The 22191-nt window shown below is 40.4% G+C and overlaps 1 protein-coding gene across 1 annotated transcript in view; it reads right to left on the reverse strand.

Annotated features, from left to right (window-relative positions):
- The window catches only part of LOC145465845 (dynein axonemal heavy chain 5-like), a 57831-nt gene that overhangs the window by 2122 nt on the left and 33518 nt on the right, over positions 1-22191 (reverse strand). The window contains exons 37-75 of the mRNA XM_081449598.1: positions 22005-22145; positions 21276-21510; positions 20782-20924; positions 20100-20357; positions 19542-19755; positions 18684-18793; positions 17848-18134; positions 17298-17367; positions 16719-16841; positions 16110-16240; positions 15044-15362; positions 14722-14948; positions 14052-14274; positions 13718-13819; positions 13525-13599; positions 12838-13005; positions 12035-12163; positions 11197-11283; positions 10299-10436; positions 9497-9624; positions 8869-9037; positions 8570-8725; positions 7779-8024; positions 7458-7550; positions 7151-7255; positions 6579-6717; positions 6344-6458; positions 5794-5950; positions 5203-5358; positions 4738-4856; positions 4293-4495; positions 3897-3970; positions 3395-3547; positions 2963-3029; positions 2786-2874; positions 2402-2620; positions 1620-1780; positions 1085-1241; positions 359-511 (exon numbers count right to left, since the gene is read on the reverse strand). Of these exons, the coding sequence (XP_081305724.1) occupies positions 359-511; positions 1085-1241; positions 1620-1780; positions 2402-2620; positions 2786-2874; positions 2963-3029; positions 3395-3547; positions 3897-3970; positions 4293-4495; positions 4738-4856; positions 5203-5358; positions 5794-5950; positions 6344-6458; positions 6579-6717; positions 7151-7255; positions 7458-7550; positions 7779-8024; positions 8570-8725; positions 8869-9037; positions 9497-9624; positions 10299-10436; positions 11197-11283; positions 12035-12163; positions 12838-13005; positions 13525-13599; positions 13718-13819; positions 14052-14274; positions 14722-14948; positions 15044-15362; positions 16110-16240; positions 16719-16841; positions 17298-17367; positions 17848-18134; positions 18684-18793; positions 19542-19755; positions 20100-20357; positions 20782-20924; positions 21276-21510; positions 22005-22145 (6039 nt within the window). The remainder of the gene's footprint in view (positions 1-358; positions 512-1084; positions 1242-1619; positions 1781-2401; positions 2621-2785; positions 2875-2962; positions 3030-3394; positions 3548-3896; positions 3971-4292; positions 4496-4737; positions 4857-5202; positions 5359-5793; positions 5951-6343; positions 6459-6578; positions 6718-7150; positions 7256-7457; positions 7551-7778; positions 8025-8569; positions 8726-8868; positions 9038-9496; positions 9625-10298; positions 10437-11196; positions 11284-12034; positions 12164-12837; positions 13006-13524; positions 13600-13717; positions 13820-14051; positions 14275-14721; positions 14949-15043; positions 15363-16109; positions 16241-16718; positions 16842-17297; positions 17368-17847; positions 18135-18683; positions 18794-19541; positions 19756-20099; positions 20358-20781; positions 20925-21275; positions 21511-22004; positions 22146-22191) is intronic.

Genomic DNA, 22191 nt, shown 5'->3' on the forward strand with positions numbered 1-22191 from the left:
ACATGAAAATGACTAAAAGGCTTCCTTTTTTTTTTAGCGATTTATTCATAATATGGACCGATGATGAAAGTATGTTAAAGGGATACCTTTTGCCAACTAACGTTATACGAGAAGGGTACCTTTTATACAAAAGGGTAAGGGGTTGGACCTTGGGGCGGCGGGGCGGACTCTGCCCTTATAGAACTTTGTAGAGTACCCGCCCCCTCCCTCTGGAGAAAATAATCAAATCCATCATTGTTACCGCTTGTCTTGATGTAATACCATCGTCTTACAACTTCCATTTAAAGTTATGTATGAGACTATGTGACGAGATTTTAAGATTAGAAGGTTAAAGGATATCAGACTGAAGTTAGCTAACCTCGCTCATTATGATGGTGCCATCAATGGCAAGTTTGAGATCCGTCAGTGTTTGCCGGACAGCGGTTATCACCCTCTGCATTCGGTCGATCTCTTGCCGCAAGAAGATATTCATCGGAGACAGAGCTCCCATTTTCTGTAGTCTGGCCTTAACCTGAAAGCAACGGATAGGAATGGTTAATTCGGAAAGAAAAACGTTGTAACATCTAAAATGAATTGGGACTCGCACATGCCACATACCTGTTACAGCTGAACAAACCAGTGCACAAGAAAGTGGATATTCGAAATCTCTAGTCAAATTCGACATAGAAATTGACCGCTTAATTTCTGAGCATATGTATAATAGACAACGACCAATAGTTATTTACTCCACTGCAAGGCATTGCGTTAGTAAAACCAGTAGTAAATATAACAACGTTTGCTACTTCCGGACACGACACCACTCGCAAATAACGCGCTTATACTACTACCATCGACATCAAAGTCGAAGTTATAACAAAACGGCCAAAAAAGTGTCTGTGATCCTTTGAATGAAAAGCGAAAAAGAAAGAGCCTCCTGCTTTTCTGTTTGTTCGTTTGTTTGTTTCTTACTTTCTTCCAGCGTCACTGAAAACAGATGTACATGTATAGATACACTTTTCTAGCAGCAATTCTACATTAAGTGCGCTAACGTTTCCTAAATGCACGGAAACAATTAACTTACTCGAACAGCGGTCCTTCAGCTTACCTCATGCGCAATGTAGTTCTCAGGAAGCTTATCAAGCATGTCATCAGCCAACCGCTGGACAACAGCCTCGCGGGTTTCCCCGCTACCACCCGAGCTGTCCTTTGGCTGAATGCTCAAAATGGTGTCCAGGCAAGACTTGGCCAGGTTACTCTGGTAACTGAGAGCAGAAACGACTAAGTTAATAATTATAGTACTTAGCGCCCGCAAACTGATATCGTGAACAATGAGTTGAGAGAAGCACTGATTTTATCTTAATCTTTTGAGCATTGTGCAAGTGTTGACAACACTGCCCCTCGAACTAACTGAAGGCAGTGAAGTTTCCGCCAAGACTAAGAATAAAACAATGTTTTCAAGGACACATGTATGGGTGGATTGAACGAAAGTGTAACTTCCATTGCCGTAATAACTACAAGATCCAAAAAATTGAGAGTTAACGATAAATAAAGCCACATGAAATACCTGATCAAACCTAATTTTCTCCCTACTTCCCTACAAGAACTCATACGGAGAATAAATTCTTGAGAACACTACTCACGTGATGTCTGCATTAGGATGTAGACCAAACACCTCAGGGGAGTCCACAAGAGGAAGCGTGTCAATATAATCCATATACTGTTGAACTGAAGTACACTTTGGTATAGTGTAACCTTTGTAGAAATTGAAGCTCTGTTGGAACATCGACTCGCTAAACCACACCTGCAAAGATCGGTAGCAACGTGTAATCGATCAATGATAGCAACAGAAACGAAAATAACGACAGTTTGTGAGAGGTGGCAAACTAGGCTCTTTGCAGAGTTCTATCATGTGACTTTGCCAGTCATAAAATGATCAAAGCACATACTAGATGTGTGAAATGAAAACGGCACGACGAAATTAGGGCGACAATTTAGACAACTTAAAGAGATAACTTAACGATAACTTAAAGAGACGTTATCGTAGTAACTGAAAGTCTGCAACGTTAACCTCACTAAATTCATCACACTCTGTCATCCGCTTTGTACCATGACCATTTTCTGTGACAATTGTCGGGGACTAGCTTAAACAGACAACAATCGATAAGCATTTCGCACTGACCTATCAAAGTGAATCGCAAAAGTAGGAGCTCTTTTCATTTTAGTTGAATTTCCAACAAGGTGTTGTCTTTTCAGACGAATTGCAACAGCTGAGCCCATTTTCATTGCGGTTCGTGTAGATTTTAGTTGCAACAACAACAAGAACAACATCAAAAACAACAATAATCAGCCTTGGATTATCTGAAAGAAACACATCCTATTAAAACAGCTTTAGCGTTACGTATAAGAGTCATGAAATATCAACCTTGGCAAACGTGTTGAGCAGTCGTTTATCAAAGTCATCTGTGACTCGTCCTCCATACTGCACCTCTCCTAACATATAGCGCACGGTATTCCAGGACACGCCCTTTTTGATATCCATGTCATCCAGATGATTTTGAACAAACTGCACGCTGGCTGTAAAGTCCGCTTGGTTGAACTCGTAAGGAATATTCCAACCTAACGGACCATACTTTCGACGCTCCTGTGGCCAAAGAAAGACAGAGACAGAATTTTGTCAAAAAGAGCTCTTGTAACAATGCTTCATTAAATCAGTTTCAAGAGCAATTGAAAGGAAAATGGAGTCAGGCGTCTGTTTTACGCACAGTCTATGACTTAATATATGATTGACGTGAAATCTCCTCCTCACCTGAACGGTAGAATGGAGAAAAGCAACCGCGTATAGCATGGGTTTCCACTGAGGGAGGTTGCTGATGTCCAGTTGATCTTGATTGATTCCTGGAGACAACAACACAAATAAAGAGATATTAAAATAACATAAAGACAGCGCGCCGAAAAGTCTGGGATTGAATCCTTTCCAACTTACCATTGTAGGTTCGTTTGAGTCCAGCTCTAAGTCCCTGGGGAGGTTCATTCGTGAATTTGATTGACATCTGTCAAATAAAATTTAACCAAGAGAACGTCAAACAGAGTTCAGTTCTAAACTAACTAAACATTCTTAAAACACAAACGAACTATCAAAGAAATTTCAACTCCGGTAATTTGGATAAATTTAATGTTTCGCATTTTCCATTCACGCTTCCAATTCCGGAAAACGATACGGAATTCTTAAGAAACGTGACGCGATTCTAGTGAAACAAAATAAATCGCTCGAGAAACAAGACGCAACAAGCAAGAGATAAGGCATGTCACGCAAAAAGAATGCAATGTATTTTTCAGAGGTACACAATTTGCACAGACCTAAACATGTAAACGAAAGCACCAGAAGATTTTCCAGAGTATTTTGAGTTGTTCAAACCTGTAAGAGGCCGATAGGAAAATGGATATGTTCTTCTGTAGTCATCCACAATCTGAAGGAGTCATGAACTTGTTCAGTATCCACCACCGCGTCCATCAGCTCATCCATAAACTCCAAACCAAGGTGACAGTTCTGAAGGAGCGCCCATCCGCCCTGAAATCACAAACGAGATGTCTCAATATACAGATTCTCCTTACACGTTGCCATACATTTCTTCGTTTACCATTTGGGCGAATTTGATTGCAAATCAACACCATACAGCTAATACATGTACAACATTAGGAGACGTAGTAGTTCACAGCCTAGGGGAATAGGAAACAGAAATAACAGATGAGGGGAATAAGATATCAACACAGTGAAAAGACCAGAAAACCAGGAGAAACTACTTCAACAACAACAACAAAACAAACAAACAAATACAACCACCACCACAAAAGATCTCACCTAAAACACAAGCATTGTACTTATATAAAGGGAAATACAATGCATCAAATGTACTCACTGTTTGCATGAATTGTCCAACGAGTTTTCTAGCATGAATTTCTTGACCTTGACCCATGGAAATAGCACGGCAATCTGCAATCAAATATAGACAGATCAAGACAAGTGAAAGCGATTTGCAAAACAAGACAGATACATCACCAGCAGGATCATTAATGATATTATTTCTTGATAAATAGGCAACTTTCTGAACTTATTTGCTTAAGAGAGTGTGGTGATAATGGTTATATTCTTTCACCCGATATCTGCTGTTCCTAGAATAAGGTCATTCGAAGTACTTAAATGATAGACAACATCTTCAATTGGAAAGGCTAAACAGTAATTTTTGGCCTTTGTTTTCCTGATTAACATACGATTTCTAGTTAAAAAAAAGATGGTAACTTTATTTCATTCTCACCAAACTTGTGCCTTTTAGCGAGGTTTTCAATGAGGCTTGTAGGATCTGAGCCCATGGACAGGAAGTTGATCAGCGGTGTTTTGTTATCGCTCTCTTCCCAGGTCTTCTCCAAATCGAGGATCACGTTCTCGGCGTAGTTAGGCCCCATGGATTCGGCGATATATTTTCGTGCCTGCGCCATGGTCCGGTCTGGACACCAAGACCTGGCAATGACGAATAAACTATTAAACGGTCTAAGGGTTTCTCTCATTGCAAATCGTTGCAGAAAGTAGAAATCCTTTCTGCTTTTCACAACAATAAGAGAAACTTAACCCTTTGCATTATGCAACACTCCTTTTGTCTAATACAAAGTAAAAACATTTTGCCCGCCTATAACGACCAATGATCATCGTAAAACACATTCTCCACCCTCCCAGAGCGGGGTCAATAAATAAAGAAACCTAACCTGATTAGCAGGAGTTTCCTAAACGTGTCCAGCGAGTTTGCATATCCATCAGGAATGTCCGCTTCCTCAGGGGCGTCCTTGTCAAACCAGTTTTTCCACTGTTTCTCGTTACGTGCGATCTAAAAAAGTCAAATTTCGAACAGCGATAAAGAAACGTATCATTACAGCTTTGAAAAAATTAACTATTGGAAATAAAACAGGAACTAATGCAGAAAACAGTTTGACGGAAGAAAGGCTAAAAAATAACTTGTCACGCAAGAGTTTGGTTTTCGTGACATACCGTGGCTTCACCATATTTTGTGTAAGTTTAGAAAAGGTCTCAGACTGAAATAGTTGTTTTCCAAACGTGGGTTCATGTTGAAACTTTAACACTAATGTCTTTGATGATTTTATTGGACTACCATCACAGAACGTTACCAGAACTTTGGGTAACGCAATCTCATATGAGCGTTACAGGATACCCACCTGATTGAGCACGTCTGAGAACTGCGGCAGTTTACTGAGCTCCACAAGGTTCAGCCACGTGATGTCAGTTATCCATCTGCATGGCTTTGGCTGTACAGCTTTCAGGTCCAGGGAAGCTCCTCCTTTGATGAGTGTCATGAACTCACTGTGTTTCACCTGGTACAGGTCATAACATTACAATTGCAGCCTTTTGTTAAACCATTCACTTCTTTAAACTATAGCTTTGACTTCCCTTTGAACTATAAGTAAGCGATTATTTTGAGATACTCAAAAGATTTCTTTCATTCATAGTATATTGCTCTTGTTTGCTATAAGATTCGGAACCTCATAGCTGATTATCGCTCAGCTTGTTGACTTGCAGAACGCAAGCCTCACGTGGTCACGTTAATCCGGAGAGATATCTCTTTAGATGATTCACTCCCTTCATCTCCAGAACAGTGATCTAAGAATCGAGCTGAACAATACTGACAAATTACTACCCAGATCCATCTGTTGTCTCTTAATGGCTAACAACTGCACTTGGGTTTCTTTAAGGCTGCGTCACCAGCTGAAATGTTTCCGCACAAGTCTCAGGCGACGGACAGTACTTACCTTCTTATTCTGCAGATCGATCTTGAGAGCGAGTAGAAGCGTGAACAGAAACTTATGATTCTCATACAGGCCTCGGCACGAGTACCTCCATACTTCGTACGTCAAGTAATCTATAATATTGTGTATCCTCTTGGAAGTGATTGGAGATGGTTGCGACCTTGGAAAAACAAATGAAAACATTTGTGAGTTTTTGTACGTGCATAACTAAAAGTCAAGTGAATATTCCAGTATTTGTCTTTCTCCGTCTCTCTGCCATACCTTTATGATTGTCATACTCTCATACTCTCACTGTGGAGTTAGTTCTGAGGATTTAGTGGTAACAATACCCTCAAATTGATGATTTCTTGATTCTCGTCACCCTCTGCTTGACAATGCACTAATATCGTAAGGAGAAATGTGATTTTGACGCTCCCCGGAATTCAAATTTGACACTAAAACTTCAGCGAGTCTGGAGTCCCCAATAAAGCTAAAATTCAGCATTAATTGAAAGACTTGAAGCGTTTTGACCAGTGGTTAAATATATCAAACATTCCTCGTGCCAGACCCTCACCTTGCCATAGCGTTGTCGAACAATCCCAGGAACTGTTTAAGAGAGGTCTGGTACATACAGTTCACCATGCTCATTTCAACGATCAAGAAATACAAGATACTGCCACGGGTGGCCACTGAAAAATAACGACAACAATAAACATAAACAAAGGATATGTATTTTCTTCTAAGAGCGGGTGGTAAAGTTATGGTAAGGTCTGCATACGAGCCCATCAGGGTGGGTGCAATTTTCTTACCCGGTCGAAATTCTTCCCTTGCGCCGTTGATCTTGATTTCCGTGTCAGCGGCTACAACAAGTTTCTGACTGACTTCCTCGGCTGTCGCCTTAGTGGTGCTCAGCACCTCAATTAGTGATTCATCGTCCACAAGAGACCCCTGAAATAACATTGCACCAACTTGTTAAACAGAGTTAAATCAAGGACAAATAAAGTTTTTGGCAGGAATCGGTCTCCAATAATAGGTTGAGCCTGCAGTTATCTAAAGGGTGTTGCTAGGCAACAAATATACTTTGATGATTTGACAGAAAAGACCGTGAAGAATTTGACGGTCAGTAGAGGAGCTGTATTAGCAAGACGCGACGGGAAATTCGTAGAAATATTGAACCAAGTGAAATGCAACTGGCAAACAAGAAATAACGAAAATTAAAGTGACAGTAGTTACCCATACAAGATATTTCGACGACCTAAAACTTGAAATAATTACTGGAAAAGGTAGGAAACCGTTAACTTACTAACTTAATTTTCTTCATGCTAGGTGGCACATAACGCCGAAACCGTAAACTAATCGTATAATATGAGAAGTTCCATACCTGAGTGCTCGTAAGCCTGAACAGCAAATTATCTTCTAGTTCTTTCATCTTTCTTTTGTTGGAAGCTACATCTTCCATGAGCTTCGTTCGCTCAGCCTCCAGCTCCTAAAACAAATATGAAGGGAAAAAAAATATCGATTGTTATTCCAGTTGACCTAGATCCATTTCACGTTCTGAGTTATATATGGAAAGATTCGCTTTGGGAAATCCAAATTTCTTAGTTGGCATCCACGTAACAGAAGGCAGGCTTGACGTTTAGCTTTCTTGATGTCATAAGTCAGAAGAAAATGACGATAAGATAACTCACCGCTTTCTCAGTCAAGATCACACGACCAAGGAGCTGATCTTCCAAGCCTTTCATTGTCACCGTGAAGTCGATTATAGAAGTACGGGCACTAATCTGTTTATAACACAAACAAATCAGGAAGTAGTCAGGTGACACCACAACATTGTAATTTGATACTGAATATCTTTAAGATACTACATATTCTTATGTCTTGGAGTAGCTATTTTGTACCCATTAAAAAGATACAACACAACAACAACAACAACAACAAAAACGTTTCATTACCACACACAAAAACACAGAAGTGTATGACTTTACACACGACGGACAGCTGTCACTCACCTCTGGAGTGTACGCGGGATTTGAGAGCTTCGTCGTGATGTATAACATGAAGCCCTTCATAACATCAATCTCCTTGTCTCCCACTTTCACTTTCAGGGTGCTTCCAGTTTTGATGAAGTTCTTCTCCAGCACGTTATCGAGAGCTGGGTCCAATTCTTCGGCCACGTCCTCGATGAGCAGCGGTCTACCCAACGAGAGGCAGTCTTCCAGATGGTTTCGGAAGTACTTGTGATTTAATGACGTTATCTGTAGATAAATGTTTTGAATCATTTACGCAACACGTCATTTTTCGAGAAACTGGCAGGCCTTGGTCTTATATTGAAACAAAAACAAAATAAACTGGATTGTTGAAGAGGAACAGAAAACTGAACTTAAATGAAAGCACGAGATAAAAAGCCATCTGTGCACGTAATATAGGAATTGAAATTAAAATGAAGATTACTATCAAAGGTCTTCTGAAGAACTGTAATAACACTGTTATTCTTGCATTGGATTTTGCTGCTGGTTCAGTGGGGTTTCTCATATGTCTGTTGGTTCAGAAGCCCATCGACAAACAAAGAAACCGACGTGTGATTTGCATCTCAATTCGCAATAAACTGCTTAAATGATCTGAATTCCTCGAAGAGAAGTTTTCACGATTTTATAGCAAACAAAATCTACCTTGAAAATTTCAGCTTTAAAGCTTCCATACTTTTACTTTTCCATACTCATTTCTCAACTTCTTGATCGCAAGGGTTTTCTAAGATCGAGTAAAGTTCACAGAGTTCTTAAACCATGCTTGACCTACCCACCTGCATTTGACTTTCTTTTTCTCGGTTCTTAATCCAGGCCTTTCCTTGGCCTTGTGGATCTATCAACAAAGGGAAGCGCGTTGCCTTGGTAACGATAATGCCGTTTTGGACAGACAGTTCATCGTTTGGTAAACCTTGAAGGTTCCATTCACCGACCTAGAATCATAAAACAGGAACTGTCACAGGAAGAATCCCAAAACTTACCCTTTCTTTCTAGTGACTATATCTCCTAGGACACAACTGTTTGTCACAATTTAAAGGCGCATTTGGTGGCTGGTCTCGAAACAGTCAATGCTTACCGTTGCCGCATCAACGAGCATGCCCGTGACATTCAGGTTGGGGGTAAAGGGGATCTTGCGTGACTTCATGTCCTTCTGCCATTTTCCCATCAACATGTCACGGAACTCTTGGTTGAAGGGACCAGAGTAAGACAAAAATCCTGTGCAGAGCAACACGTCACCGACCAGTCTATAATAGAAACAAAGTTACATAGTTACCTTTTCCTAATCACAGTTATAAGGTATTGCTGGTTCTTGTTCTTGTTCTTGCTCGTTTTTGGGACAGGATAGTGAGCAAACAGAAAAATGTCCATGCGATTATTACGATTAACCATTACACCTTTGATTTTATAACCTTCAACACATACACATCATTTAAAACCTAAACTGCGTTTGAGAAAGAAAAGACAACTAAGATAAAGACGCAGAAACCCAGGTTCACAAAATAACTTGAACGAAATAAGTTTGAGTTTAGCGATATGTTTCAAGTAATGTTACCCACACTGCCAATTACAAAAAGATTTTGCAGTTTGGGCGAAAAAATCACAAATATTTTTTACAAGAAAGCACCTGCAATAAGGAACGACATCGATCCATGACACGAAAAAGTTTAACGATTTCTCTAAATAGAATACTGCTTGCGTTATACCTTCCAATTTGAGCTTCAAACTCTTTACTTTGTTCCGTCCATCTTTCTTTCTCTCCTCCTAAGCCGCCAATCAGAGTGGAAGCTGCCAACATCTTTCTGCGACATGTCTCCGCGTCATCCAGAAGATCCTGTTTATTATCCATATAAACCAGTTAATACTTGCACCATTACACTGATCTGACGGTAATTTCTCCTGCTAGACATGTATTTTTATAAAAAGTAAATTTTTCCTACCCACTACCATAGGAAATCCATGCACAATGAAAAGAGAATCTACATGTTGTTGTCTACCAAACAGTGGTCCAGTTCTTTAGAACTTTTCTTGAACTTAATTTCAAACATTTTGTCCACTATCATCGATCTCCGTTTCAACTATAGATAACGTAACTTAAACTTAAAATTACTTAAAAAGTAATTTTTCTACAACTGGAGAAAATAGCTTTCCCAACACCAGCCCAGGCTTCTTTTCCAGTAACAGTTAAAACGGTATATCATCTAAGTGTATGAATTGTTGCCAAAGAGGTTAAATTAATCTTAAATGCAAGATATAGCACCTTTGGAATGCATTTCACGGTTCCTTCTGACAACCGGGATTAACAAATTTCAACTTTACGTTGGGTCCAAGTGTGAATTTGTAGCACCTGGGTTCCCTGTTTTAGTGAAAGCGTCCAGTTAATATGTTTTTGCAACTAGACGTCCTAGGTCGCTATTGCCGAGTTACGCTGTCGAAAATCGTCAACTTTGCCACAATAACGAGATTTGTGAAGTTTGAAACAACGTTTCAAACTTCAGCACGATTTACCTGTTTTTCTTGCACTGCCTTATCGTACAAAGCCTGTACTTTATCAAGTTCAGCCTGTTTAGCGTCTAGCTGTGCCTGGGCCGCGTTCAGGTCGTTCTGAGCTACGTTCAGCTTAGCCTCTTGAATGGTCAAGTTGGCCTACGAGACAACGTTAGGCAACGATTAGCTAACTTTCATTCAAGGCAATAAATCATTGATGATTTTCGTAACCCACCGAGCCGACAGCTCTAAATAATAGGTTACCACATGACCTGAGAACAAACTTAATACCGCGAGCATAGAACATGACAGTCACTGTAAATGAAGTTAATGAAGGTTCTACACGAGATATACGACGACAAAAACTGCCTATTCAAATTCTGGATAGTGTTTGCGATCATAAAGCTCAAAATGGCGACTCGACTAGACTGAAAAAAATAAGTCAAAACAATAGACCATATTAGTATTCCCGGTATCGGACTGGGACTAGCTTGCAACTGAGGCTAATGCAGGGAGTCTTTTCAAATGAAAATGACTCTAATCTCTTTTTAATGATATCCTCCGCATGAGCCTCCATTGCAGGCTAGTTCCAGTCCAATACCGAGAACACGAATATGGTCTATTTAGCTTCACATATTTCTCATTCCAGATCACTGATGTTCTTTGAAGAACTGCTCTCTTCTCAATCTTAGAGCCATGCTTTCAAAAACAAGCAAATGTGATCATATTTGACAGAAACAATTCTCCACCACATGGCCAGTATAGCGACAATAAGCAAAACGAGCCTAATATCACTCTACAAAGCTTAGATTTTTCTGATATATTTAATATATTCACCAGTCTTTTTGCTTTACTTTGGCTTTTTTACTTTCACTCTCCTCCTTTAGCGTTCATGTGTTGACGTTGCATTGCAACTTACCTTTAATGGCAAGACTTCTTTGTTAATACCAAAGAACACAGACATCGCATTCGTCCACGAGCACAAACCAGCGACATCTCCGCAAACCTGTCGACGGAACATTCCAAACAAAACACATTAATTGGCTTAATTATCCAGCGTGAGTAATTAGCAGACCCGAAAAGTGTTTCTCACAGAAACAGCCGTATGTTACAAAAATATATTGCTACTTTTTCGGTAGGAGGGGAATCGTGTAGGAGAAGAACGAGAACTGGGCCCACCGAGAGGTTACAAAGCAATATTAATCAGCCCGCCATGTTGTCATGATCCGGCTTAGAAAGTTGTTACATTAGCTTGTCGCCATCAGAACTTGGGCTCACAAAAATTTGGTGGACAGGGAAGTAAACCGGGTAAATAGCTGAATTGCTTACCGGCTGTTTAAGGGTACATAGTCATAGTCATAGCAATTCTGTTCAAGGGGGAAAGGGGCAATGAGGTTAACCCTATGTGAGGCACCAACCCGTGAGACAAGGCCAGACCGCAGCACCGGGAACTACGTGCACTACTCTTTGCGGTAAGTGTGTGGGTTCTGTAACGTCCCCTGCTAACCACGTAACACTGAAGATGCAGGAGACGGGTCTTGCGGTTTATAGTCCTTATCCGAGAAGTCTTGAACGTCTAACCATTTCCAGATGTAATTACAAAGGCAGCAAATTCTTCTCAGTTATTTTAAGACCCTGAGTGTTGGTCCGGTCTGGGGCTCGAACCCTCGACCTCCCGCACAGCAGACTGGCGCTCTACCAGCTGAGCTAACCAGGCGGCGGTTAGCTACTTAGGCTAGTATACAACCAGTACTAACCCTTTTAGCGGTTTCCATATTGTAGTCCTCCATTTCTAGATAAGGCGCGAGAAGTTCAACCATTTCGTCATTGATGGTGTCCTTCGCAAAACTTTGAAGCGACAGCAAAAAGTTGGACTGGCTCATCGTCTGGAAGAAAAACAAACAACAGTCATGAAAATACATGCACTCGAACTCTATTAAGTAACTATCCCGTTTGTCCTCTCCAACGTACTCTCGAAAGAAAAAGCGAAAAAAACTGTTTGCCATCGACAACTGAAGCGACAGGAAGGTTTAATTATGATGTAAAAAAAAAAAATTAGAGGCACTAAATACAAAGCAAACCCTCAGAGGAATTCGTGACATAAGAGTTATCGGTCGAAGTGAGAGTAAACGCATGGACGCATAGTTACACAAACCACGAATTTGTTGTTATTGTTTTGAATGCTTACACCAGTATGGCTAAAGGGATAACATCTGCGACCTAAATATATTGCTTAGTGAGCGACGAGAGCACAGAATGTTAGTCTTTAAGAGGTCTTAAAGGTTCTTGGACTGAAAGCAACACCAGCTTAGAAGCAATACCTCACCTCATCTATCCTCTTCGCGCTCTGTTGCGCATAAGGCCGCAATAAGAAATTATGAAAAATACGTCACAGGCATGCTATTATTTTTTTTGTCTTGAAGAACCTAAAAGCGCATTGTCGTCTCGGCTGAACAAATTTCGCAAAATGTGTTAGGATAAAATTACAAATCTCTCCAGGACGCGTACAAGCCCCCAAGATAGCAATATTTTATTCCGCAAAGAAAACACTGATTCATACCTTAAGCGATTCACTCCAAGAGGGTTTGACACAGTTTCTCTCCGCATCAAATACCACCGGGTCTACTCGCTTTCGAAACAAGATCAAAACACAGTCCATAATGCGCATGATCAGATGCGGTGGTTTGGGAAGCTTACGGACCGTAGCGATATGGGAGGCCTTGATGGTCTGGTAACGAACAAAAATAACCAGGTTAGCATTTCACTTCGACGACATTGTTTTACTATAAGTCGAAGAAGACTCTCTGCTTCAGCTGAACTAACGTACATTGGAACAGAATATACACGGCCTTACATATGGCGAGAGACAAGAGACAATTAGCACGCGAGCGAGCTGGCACCGGGAACACCAAGGACGAGAGAAGAACTAAAGGGATGGAGCTTCTGATAAAGTCTTCATCTTCCTCTTCTCGAACCCCAAGCGCTTAGCATTTTTCAAAGTTTAAAAACATTATCTTTTCCTTCGGTTGATAACAAAAAATAACACAAATAAAGACTCATTTGAAAGAACATCAACAAACACGGATATCAGATACACATCTTATGTGAGACAGAAGCAGGGAAAGAATTTTCAGCACTGTTATATCAGAATTACACTGTAGTTAGCGCGTGATTGTGACCGTGAATCCCTTCTATCTGCCCCTCTCCAAACGTTACCCCAACTCTGCACAATAAATATGTTTTTAACCTGTAAGGCGGCTTCTGCTTCTTCAAGAGCTGGTCTTGCGGCTTCTAACTTTTCTTCAGCCACAGCTTTGTCAGCCTGAAAACAAAATTAGAGTAGAGTGGGACATGAGCTCTACTGGTAAGGAAGAGCATATAAAACAGATAGAGTCCATTCACATAGCATGCGTCGAATTGTCAATGAGCTCTCGGCTTACCGCGATATCATCCACAATAGCTTGCGCTTTGTCTTTGACTTTCTGCACCTGAGCTTTGACTTTCTCTGCCGCTTGTGCCTTTACTGTAACCTCTTTCAATACCTAGCGGACGGAATCAATAACATCAACAAATGGAAAGCAGCATCTGCACAATATCGCAATAGAGTCGCATAGACTAGATGCAATGTTTTCACACGTTGGTTTTCAGCATTCCTCGAGGACATTGGATGGCAAACACACGATTCAAGTGCTTCAGTTTCAAGACCTATATAGTTATCTCATCTTACATCAAACATAAAAAAAGAAACAGCCGAACTTGCAGGCACATCCTTACCAGGTCCGCCTTTTCAGATGCCACGGCGAGCTCTTTTTCTTTCACCGCTAATTCTTTGGACAGCTGGGCGACTGATTCACTGGCCTCCATGAGCTTGGCTAATCCAGTGTTCATTCTCCTCGCCAGTTCTCCAATTTGTTCTCGTTTCTCGCTGTATATTGACTTGTAGCCGTTGATAAAGGAGAGATATGACTTTGGAGTAACGTGTGTCGCTCGACGGTATCTATAAACAAGAATTCAAAATAAGTTGTTTCTGACAAAAAAAAAAACAGCTAGTCAGTGAAAAACGAGAACGTCGCTAAAAAAGGTTTTAATGCGCAGTACAATGGCATTGCAGGTTTTTTTTTTTTTTTTTTTTGTACATTTCTCAGCCGTCCTCCGCAAAACAACAACAGGAAATGACCAAATCAGCCGTGCGTAACTTGGAGGACGTAAAATACGATTCGGAAAATAAAATGAATTTACACCTCAGACGAATTTAAAAGGATTGTGCGTCTAAAAACGTAGGAGACGCACAAAATAATTCAACAGACGACATTCTAACCTACTCTAACATGTAAGCATTCGACCAAACTTAACCAACTTGGTAGGAAACCCGATTTAACACACAAATGAAACGAAAGTCAAGTACATTATATAGAACATACTGTTTAGTAGAAGGAACGCTTACCTTTGAAAATAATCAGTACAGCTAATGGCTACACCATCATGAAATATTCCCATGGCGTGAACGACTTGTTTTTTAACTTCAGCCTCGCATACGATTTCAAAGTTAGATAGAAAATGATCTGCTACCGCAATCAAAGCATCCTTGGGCCAGCGGCTGAACCAGTCCATTGTGCAACCGCTGATTAGACCTGGAAACTTTAGAGACCTGTTGCGGAATTTCTCACCGACCTGCAGAAAAGAAAAACGTGGAAAAAGAAATCAAGCATCAACTGTCAAAAGCAAGAAATTAGTTACTGATTATTCGAACAAAAGTAAAAACGCACCGGCGAGAAGCAAAGTACGACGTGAAGATTATGTTTCGCCCGCGTCAAGAAGTAGTCGTACAGATTTTCCCCCGTGGGTGGTCGCCTGGGGAACTCCTTTTTCATCACAGGAATCAGCTCGCCGCAGATTTCATCGATTTCGTCTCGAGCAAATAGATTTGAGATCTCCCCGGAGGAAAGTAAGTTGTTGAGATATTCGAGGAAGCCTTCTTCCTTGATCTCTTGGTCAGTAAAGATGAATGTTATTCCTTGACCTTGCATTCCTGCCACTCTGTAAAGATACTTCAAGTCCTCCATAAGGTTGGATGAATTGTAAGACCTGAAAGATTTGAGGGACATTTGTGGTCAACAGAAGATTGAGCTGAGTGGCTAGCTGACTGTGTCACCGCCCCAAAACAAACCATTCACTGACTAAATGACTGATGGATGGACTTGCGGACTAAATGACTGACTGACAGACGGACAGACGGCAAAAACGACTGTACTGAGTGACTCAGTGACTGACTGACTGACTGACTGAGTGATGAGTGAGTGACTGAGTGATGAGTGAGTGACTGAGTGATTGAGTGACCGAGAGACCGAGTGACCGAGTGACCGAGTGACCGAGTGACCGAGTGGCTGACTGAAGGACTGACTGAAGGACTGACTGAAGGACTGACTGAAGGACTGACTGAAGGACTGACTGACTGACTGACTGACTGACGGACAGAGAGATAGGCAGACAGAGATTGACTGACTGAGTGTCCAACCACCGATTACATTACGTCCTGTCGAAACTAAGAAAGACAGAAAGAGCTACATGGCTTATGTACCTGCTAACTGACTGAAAAATGTGCTATCTAGCCAGTTGTCTGAAAGGCTGACTTGCTTACAAACTTCCTGACAAAACAAGGGATAAACAATGGTTACACTGACTCAATAATTGACTCACGGGCGTATTCACTAAGTCCCGACAAACTACAACACACAGTGATAACTTTCTAAAGTTTTATGATGTACGACGGGATCAGAGGCTTGCTGGGCTTCCTCCATTAACGACAAACAATAGTCAGGAGTATTAACTCACCTTGTGAGGGTAATCTGGAATGTCCTGTAGCCAGCGATGAAAGAAGCCAAACGAGTCAAGCTCTGTTTTCCCGAGCCTCCAACTCCTACGAGGAGAGCGTTACCGCGTGGAGTACGAATAATACGGGACACCTAAGAAAAACACAGAATGCTAAACCTGTTTTCGCTCGTCAAGAAAGGGGGAAGTCCCTAACTTTTCACTGGCCTACATCAATTTTAAACGTTTGAGTTTTGAAGTCTTCTAGTGTTCACATGATTGCATATTCCTTTACATTTGGTACAGTTATAAGGCTTTAAAAATGCTGAGGCTATTCAAAGCCTGAACAGAAAAGGGCGATAAAACTGATCGAACCTAACCGATATAAATTAGATGGCCAATGAAACTGATGTGAAAAACTGCGATGTCTGAAAGTTTCGGAAAACTGCTAAAGCTGGTTTACATTCACGAAATCTAAAAAAAAACACCTTGGTTTTTCATTGACTTACACAAAAATTAATACTCCACTAACTTTTATGATTGCAACGAAATGATGATGTAATTTTTCAAAACCTTCGGGTGAGCCAACGGTGTGATGTTTGTTTCTGTTTAAAAGCAAGTGATGTCTCTCACCCTCATAAGATGAATCATAGCGTCTCTGAAGAACACCAGGTCCATACCAGCGCCTCTGATGCTCTCGTTATACTGCTCCAGGTACATCTTGAGTCTTTCTTCAAGACCTTCAAACGATGGGATCTTCAAAAAAAAAAAGAGAGAGAGTTAAATTTGACAAAACGAGAAAGCTTCTGTGCAAGGTTTAACCAGAACATACAGAAAAAAAAAAAAACAGTGTGGGAACTCTGCAACTCGATTTTTAACACTCTTGCACTGTTTGATATGCAAACTCCAACAGTGTCCAAAATGGTTTAGTTAATATTTATAAAAAAGTTTGGACAAAATTCTTCTTCTTCTTTAACGTTCTTTTTTCCCAGTGGTTCAAATGGCCTTTTGGGGGCCTCAAACGTCAGTGTTTCCTTTTATGTGTATTTAAACAAACTTGAAGTTGCTACTGTTATGTTAGTTGGCAGTACCTTCTAAAACTCGTAGTGTCCAGATCAAACAATACTTGTACACGACGCGATAAAAAAATGGCTGCAAGGACGAATTTGATAGCGGTAAAAAACGCTGCTATAAGCATTGATGTGTTCTTACCAGTTCATAAACCTTAGGAGTTTCAAAATCGGCGTCCTCAGGTTCATCACCTGTAGCTTCTGGGGCATCTCTGAATAGCGGTAACAAATATTTAATGAGAACTAATAAATAAATAATACTAAGATCGATAAAGATAATCAACTGTCTTAATTACTTCCTACATATAACCATAGCAAAACAAAAGAAACAAATAAAATACAACAGAAAAAGCTCAAGAAATGATACATTGAATAAGTTAGGCTTGAGGGAATATTTTAACACAATAATGCGCATAAGGTGGCAAAATACGTTAAGTGACAAGAAAACGTGTGACTATTAGGAAACCTTATGCGCATAAGTGTAGATCCTTTTATAACGCAAAAACTAAGCTACATTTACTTGACGATGACATCCGACGATGTCGAAATGTCCTATATTTCTTTCGCTAATATTTTTGAAAGTGGTATATTAGCGTCAAATTGATGAGTTGTTTACGGTGGAAAAGTGGTTCCAATTTTTCAAGTAGTTTAGCCTGTAGTTCCACATGTATGTTCTAAAACACAATACATACCTTAAGAAGTCGACAAGGTATGGCATATTTTCAATCATAGCTTGTAGCTCTTCACCAAGTTCCTCGCCAATGACTCGCTTCATGGTCTTCTCAAACCAGTCCTTGTCGGACTGATTCGTAAAGCGGTCGGAAATCACTCGGATACATTCGTGTTTCCATAAGGACATTAATGTTTCTTGAGTCGATACGACATCGGAGATGCAGTAAAGGATGCCTTGCCAAATCCTGGACAAATCTCGGAGGTTGAAGATGTAGTGAAACTTGGCTGGAGTGGGAAGCATTTTGATCTGAAGGTAAAATGAAAGAAAGCGTCAAATATTAACTAGACTCTGAAAATAACTTCCGCTCAGGTTGTCGAAACGTCCGTTACCAACAACAGTTCTTTTCAGAACTAAACTCACCCAGACGATCACACTCTCAATATCTATAGAAGCCCGCCTTACAATAACTGGAGACTGACTAGAAATCTTTCGGGTTACTTCAGTCTCCAGACTCAAATGAACATTATTTTTCTGTCCTTTATTTACACATATTTTCTTGTAAAACTGTATGAGCGAATAAAGGTGCTGTTGTTTGTGTTGGTGTTGTACGGAAACGCCAAATATATTAATTCAAGTCATGAAAGCAATGCATAGACGGAAAAAACACATCAGTACATTGCCATTGTACGACAGGTCCATTGAAAGTTAACAATAGCTATTGTTTTCGAATTTGTTCCGCATTTCTTGATACGGTTACAGAAAGCAGGGAGTCTGCTTTGTTACGGGATGAAAAGATGATCACCGAGTAAGAAAAATCGCACACTCTTGCATTTTATGATTAGTAAAGAATATTACCTTCGTCAGTTGCCACAATCTGCGAGTGCATGGCACAAGCTGCTTAGCAAGCTCTTGTATAACACTTGAAAAACCACGCTCTGAGCAGAAATGACCAGCCGCGATCACACCTTAACGAAAAGAACACAGATGATTAGATTGATATAGTGTTATTTCCACCACTCTTTTGAGAGTAGTTCCTAGACAAAAACCGGGAACAATTCGTAACCACAGTACAGTTTGTTAGTGATAACGTTCCCTAAACTGACCAAGCAGTTTAGATAACAGAGATATAGTTGCAACATTCATGCAACTGAAACAATCGCTGCGTCGTGTGCAGAGAGATTTGAGGATACATTCTACGAAGACCAGAACTGGGGTGGGACATGTTACACTCAAATCTCGTTCCTATTGCCGCTCTAATCACTTAGTTCTCCAAGCTGTACATACTGATACTACCATCTGCAAGGGTAATGTTTCAAAGAATAATGCAAGGGACCGTAGCTCCAAAAAAGAAACACGTTAGAGTAGCAGCTTGAACACTGGAATCGAACTCGACATCGTAAGAATCCACTTCTGTTCAGTCTTTTATCTCCCAATCAAACTGTTTTTCGCAATTACTTTCTTTTTGTTCTTAATGTTGTTACTGTTCCATTTTCGCTGCGACCGTGATTTAAGAGTGTAAACGGCATAAGCTCTCTTGATGAGCTGTTTGTGCTCTTGGAGTAAATGCCGACTATTATGGTTAAATGTTTAAATAAAAAAATCCATTCCTAATGAGAGGACAATCCAAAACCAATTAGATCTTCCAGGTGACTGTACCACTGACATTTAACGCACAATACCTACAACATTGAGGAGCACAAGCTAATATCTTACCAAAGATCTTGTCAATAGAGTTGTTACTTGGCAGAGTACAGTTGAACACACTGAATTGTCTTTTCAGTCTTTGCGGAATGTCATTTCTGCCACCTCCCGGGTGAATCATGGCCGCTAAGAACTGGATATCAGCTAGGGTAGTGAAGTCGCCAGGCTTCTCCAAGTTATAGAAACCTTTGTTCTCCATAACCTGGCGGACTATTTCATTTGTCACCTGAGGAATGACAAAATCCAGCATGAGAAGAGAAATTTGGAGCTGATTATAAGATAGAGTTGACCTTGAGAAAAACTGAGGTGAATTCATAAAATACTACGTCCCTAATTTTGAACTGCTTGCCATCTCCATTCAGTTGGCCTCTTCTAAAACCTCTCGGCGAATTGATTCTCGATTGTGAAGGAAAATCTAAACCTGATTATTAAAAACTGAATCATTGGATAATGCAATTGGAGAGTTTTCATTAGTTTAGCCAAGATGTTGATAATTACCGTCTTTGTTAGGAAGCTTTATTAATAAAAATTGCTACTTTATCCAATAGCCTTGAAGAAATCTGAACAAACCTGGTCGCCCCATTCGTTGATAATCGGCATGTTAACATCATCGATAAACACTGTCATTCTCTTGCCGGCTGGCGGTCCGTACGTGTTGCCCATTCGCTTATCGACATAGCTTTCGATGGTTCTTTGGAACATTAGCGGAGTGGAGGCCGACGAGAAGTTGAAGCTTTTACTTAAATGTCTCTCAGGGTCATATTTACCCATGTTGCCTTTTATCATGACAGTCTTGGCTGTTCCTTGCTCGCCAATTAACAAGGCGGCCTGGTGAAACAAATACAAATTAGCAAATAAAAACGTTTACTGGAAAAGGCTATTAGACAAAAATCGACACAGTCACGTTTGTGGTATAATTGGCATCAAAGTTATCAGCAAATGACTAAATATCTCCCTGGTTGAAAAAAACTCTTGTTTCGCACATGGCAATTTCCTCTTTTTTAACTTGTCTACGTGCATCTCTGAACAAAATATATTTGACTGCAGACTCAACTGCAATGCCAACTGCAGCAGAACTTTAGCAACGTAATCCTCGGCAATCAGCCTGCGAGCAAACGAGAGGCTCTTCGCTCGTATTAGAACGCTTGTTAGGCAGGCTACAGTAATCAAAACAATTTGAACCCCCTGGCGTAAAAAAAAGGGGGGAAAACATATTAAAGCGGCAAGCCAAAAAAGTAGAATCGTTCCAAACCTTTCCCTGTTTGGAAACAACATGAATGAGGTAGTCTGTCCGCACATTATCCACGTTTGGGACCAGAATGGACAAGAAGTCGGGGTTGTGATCCTTGGGGTAGATGTATTCCTCCACCCGTTTGTTCCAGTGTTCCCAGTCACCTGCAATGTAAGAACACATGGAAAATTACAATTATACATAGAAAAATCAAGCATCACAATTAATTTTGAAATAGTTTTTCTTCACACAGATGTTTCTAACGCCCTGGCTAAACGACAAAAAAATGTCATGAAACAAATATTGATCCGTTTTGTTGACAAGTGTGGGCATTTATTCCACAGCTTGTTTTAGAAATGCGTTGAAACGAACATTTTTGTTAATTTTCGGGAGGCAAGGTTTGCTTCAGTCTATAACGGAGCAACATGTATTTGTTCCCTCAGAGTTTCCTCGCTGACCAATGTCCCACGCCGGATAACAGAACGTAAGTAAACACACCGGAAATTTCAAACTACCTGCTTCGTTGACAAGAAATTCAAAGATTGTATCCTGCGATCCCTCCTCGATGGGAGGCAAATCAAGTTCAAAATTTGCTCTTGTAAATTCCTCCATCTTAGCACGATCGTCCAGTTCCAACAACGCACCAACACTCCACATTACACAGAAGATGTAGAGCCTTTCAAGGTGAGAAGCTGACACATTGGAGCCGTCCTCTTTCTTGGGGATCAGACCCTCGAGAATAGAAATGGCCTAGTAATAAACCACAAGAAAACTGGTCACAACAAGTTATAAAAGTACTAAGTATCATACTATCATTAAATAGCGAGAAATAGCTATCGCAATGTTTATAACGCGAGCGTGCCCTTCGATAGGTTTTCCAACGCTTTCTTAACACGTTTTGGGGAAAATTAACAGACTAGGAAACAAACCCAAAACTCTTTTAATTGTTTGTTTGTTTTTAAGTCCAGTCATGCAGTTTAATGTAGAGCAACGTATTTTCAGTAAAGTAGTAAAATTGCTGTTCCGTTCTACGTGGAATTGCCAACCCAGAGAAAATTAAATATTAATTTCTGTAATACAAGACACATCTACTCAGTGTAAGCCACTGGAAATAATGCACAACAAATTTCCAGCAATAGCTAGCATTGAAAAAGTCTCAAGGAATAAGAACTTCGGCACTGTATCAAAGCAATTCAGAACATTTTTGTTACAGCACGGCCTACTAATAGCTACCAACAGCTCACCTGCACAATGTAATTGTGTTCCAAAATTTCCATCTTGAAGACACAATTTTCTTGCACATAGCGAAGGACCTCTTCAAAAGATTTGTCAAACAGACCTTTCAAGACCTCCGCCTCAGGTTCTGGTCGCTTGTTGAGCCATGCCTATGAAAAACTCAGCGTGAGACCAACATAAAGTGACTCTTTCACT

This window comes from Orbicella franksi, chromosome 13 (assembly GCF_964199315.1).
Source record: "Orbicella franksi chromosome 13, jaOrbFran1.1, whole genome shotgun sequence".
NCBI lineage: Eukaryota > Metazoa > Cnidaria > Anthozoa > Scleractinia > Merulinidae > Orbicella > Orbicella franksi.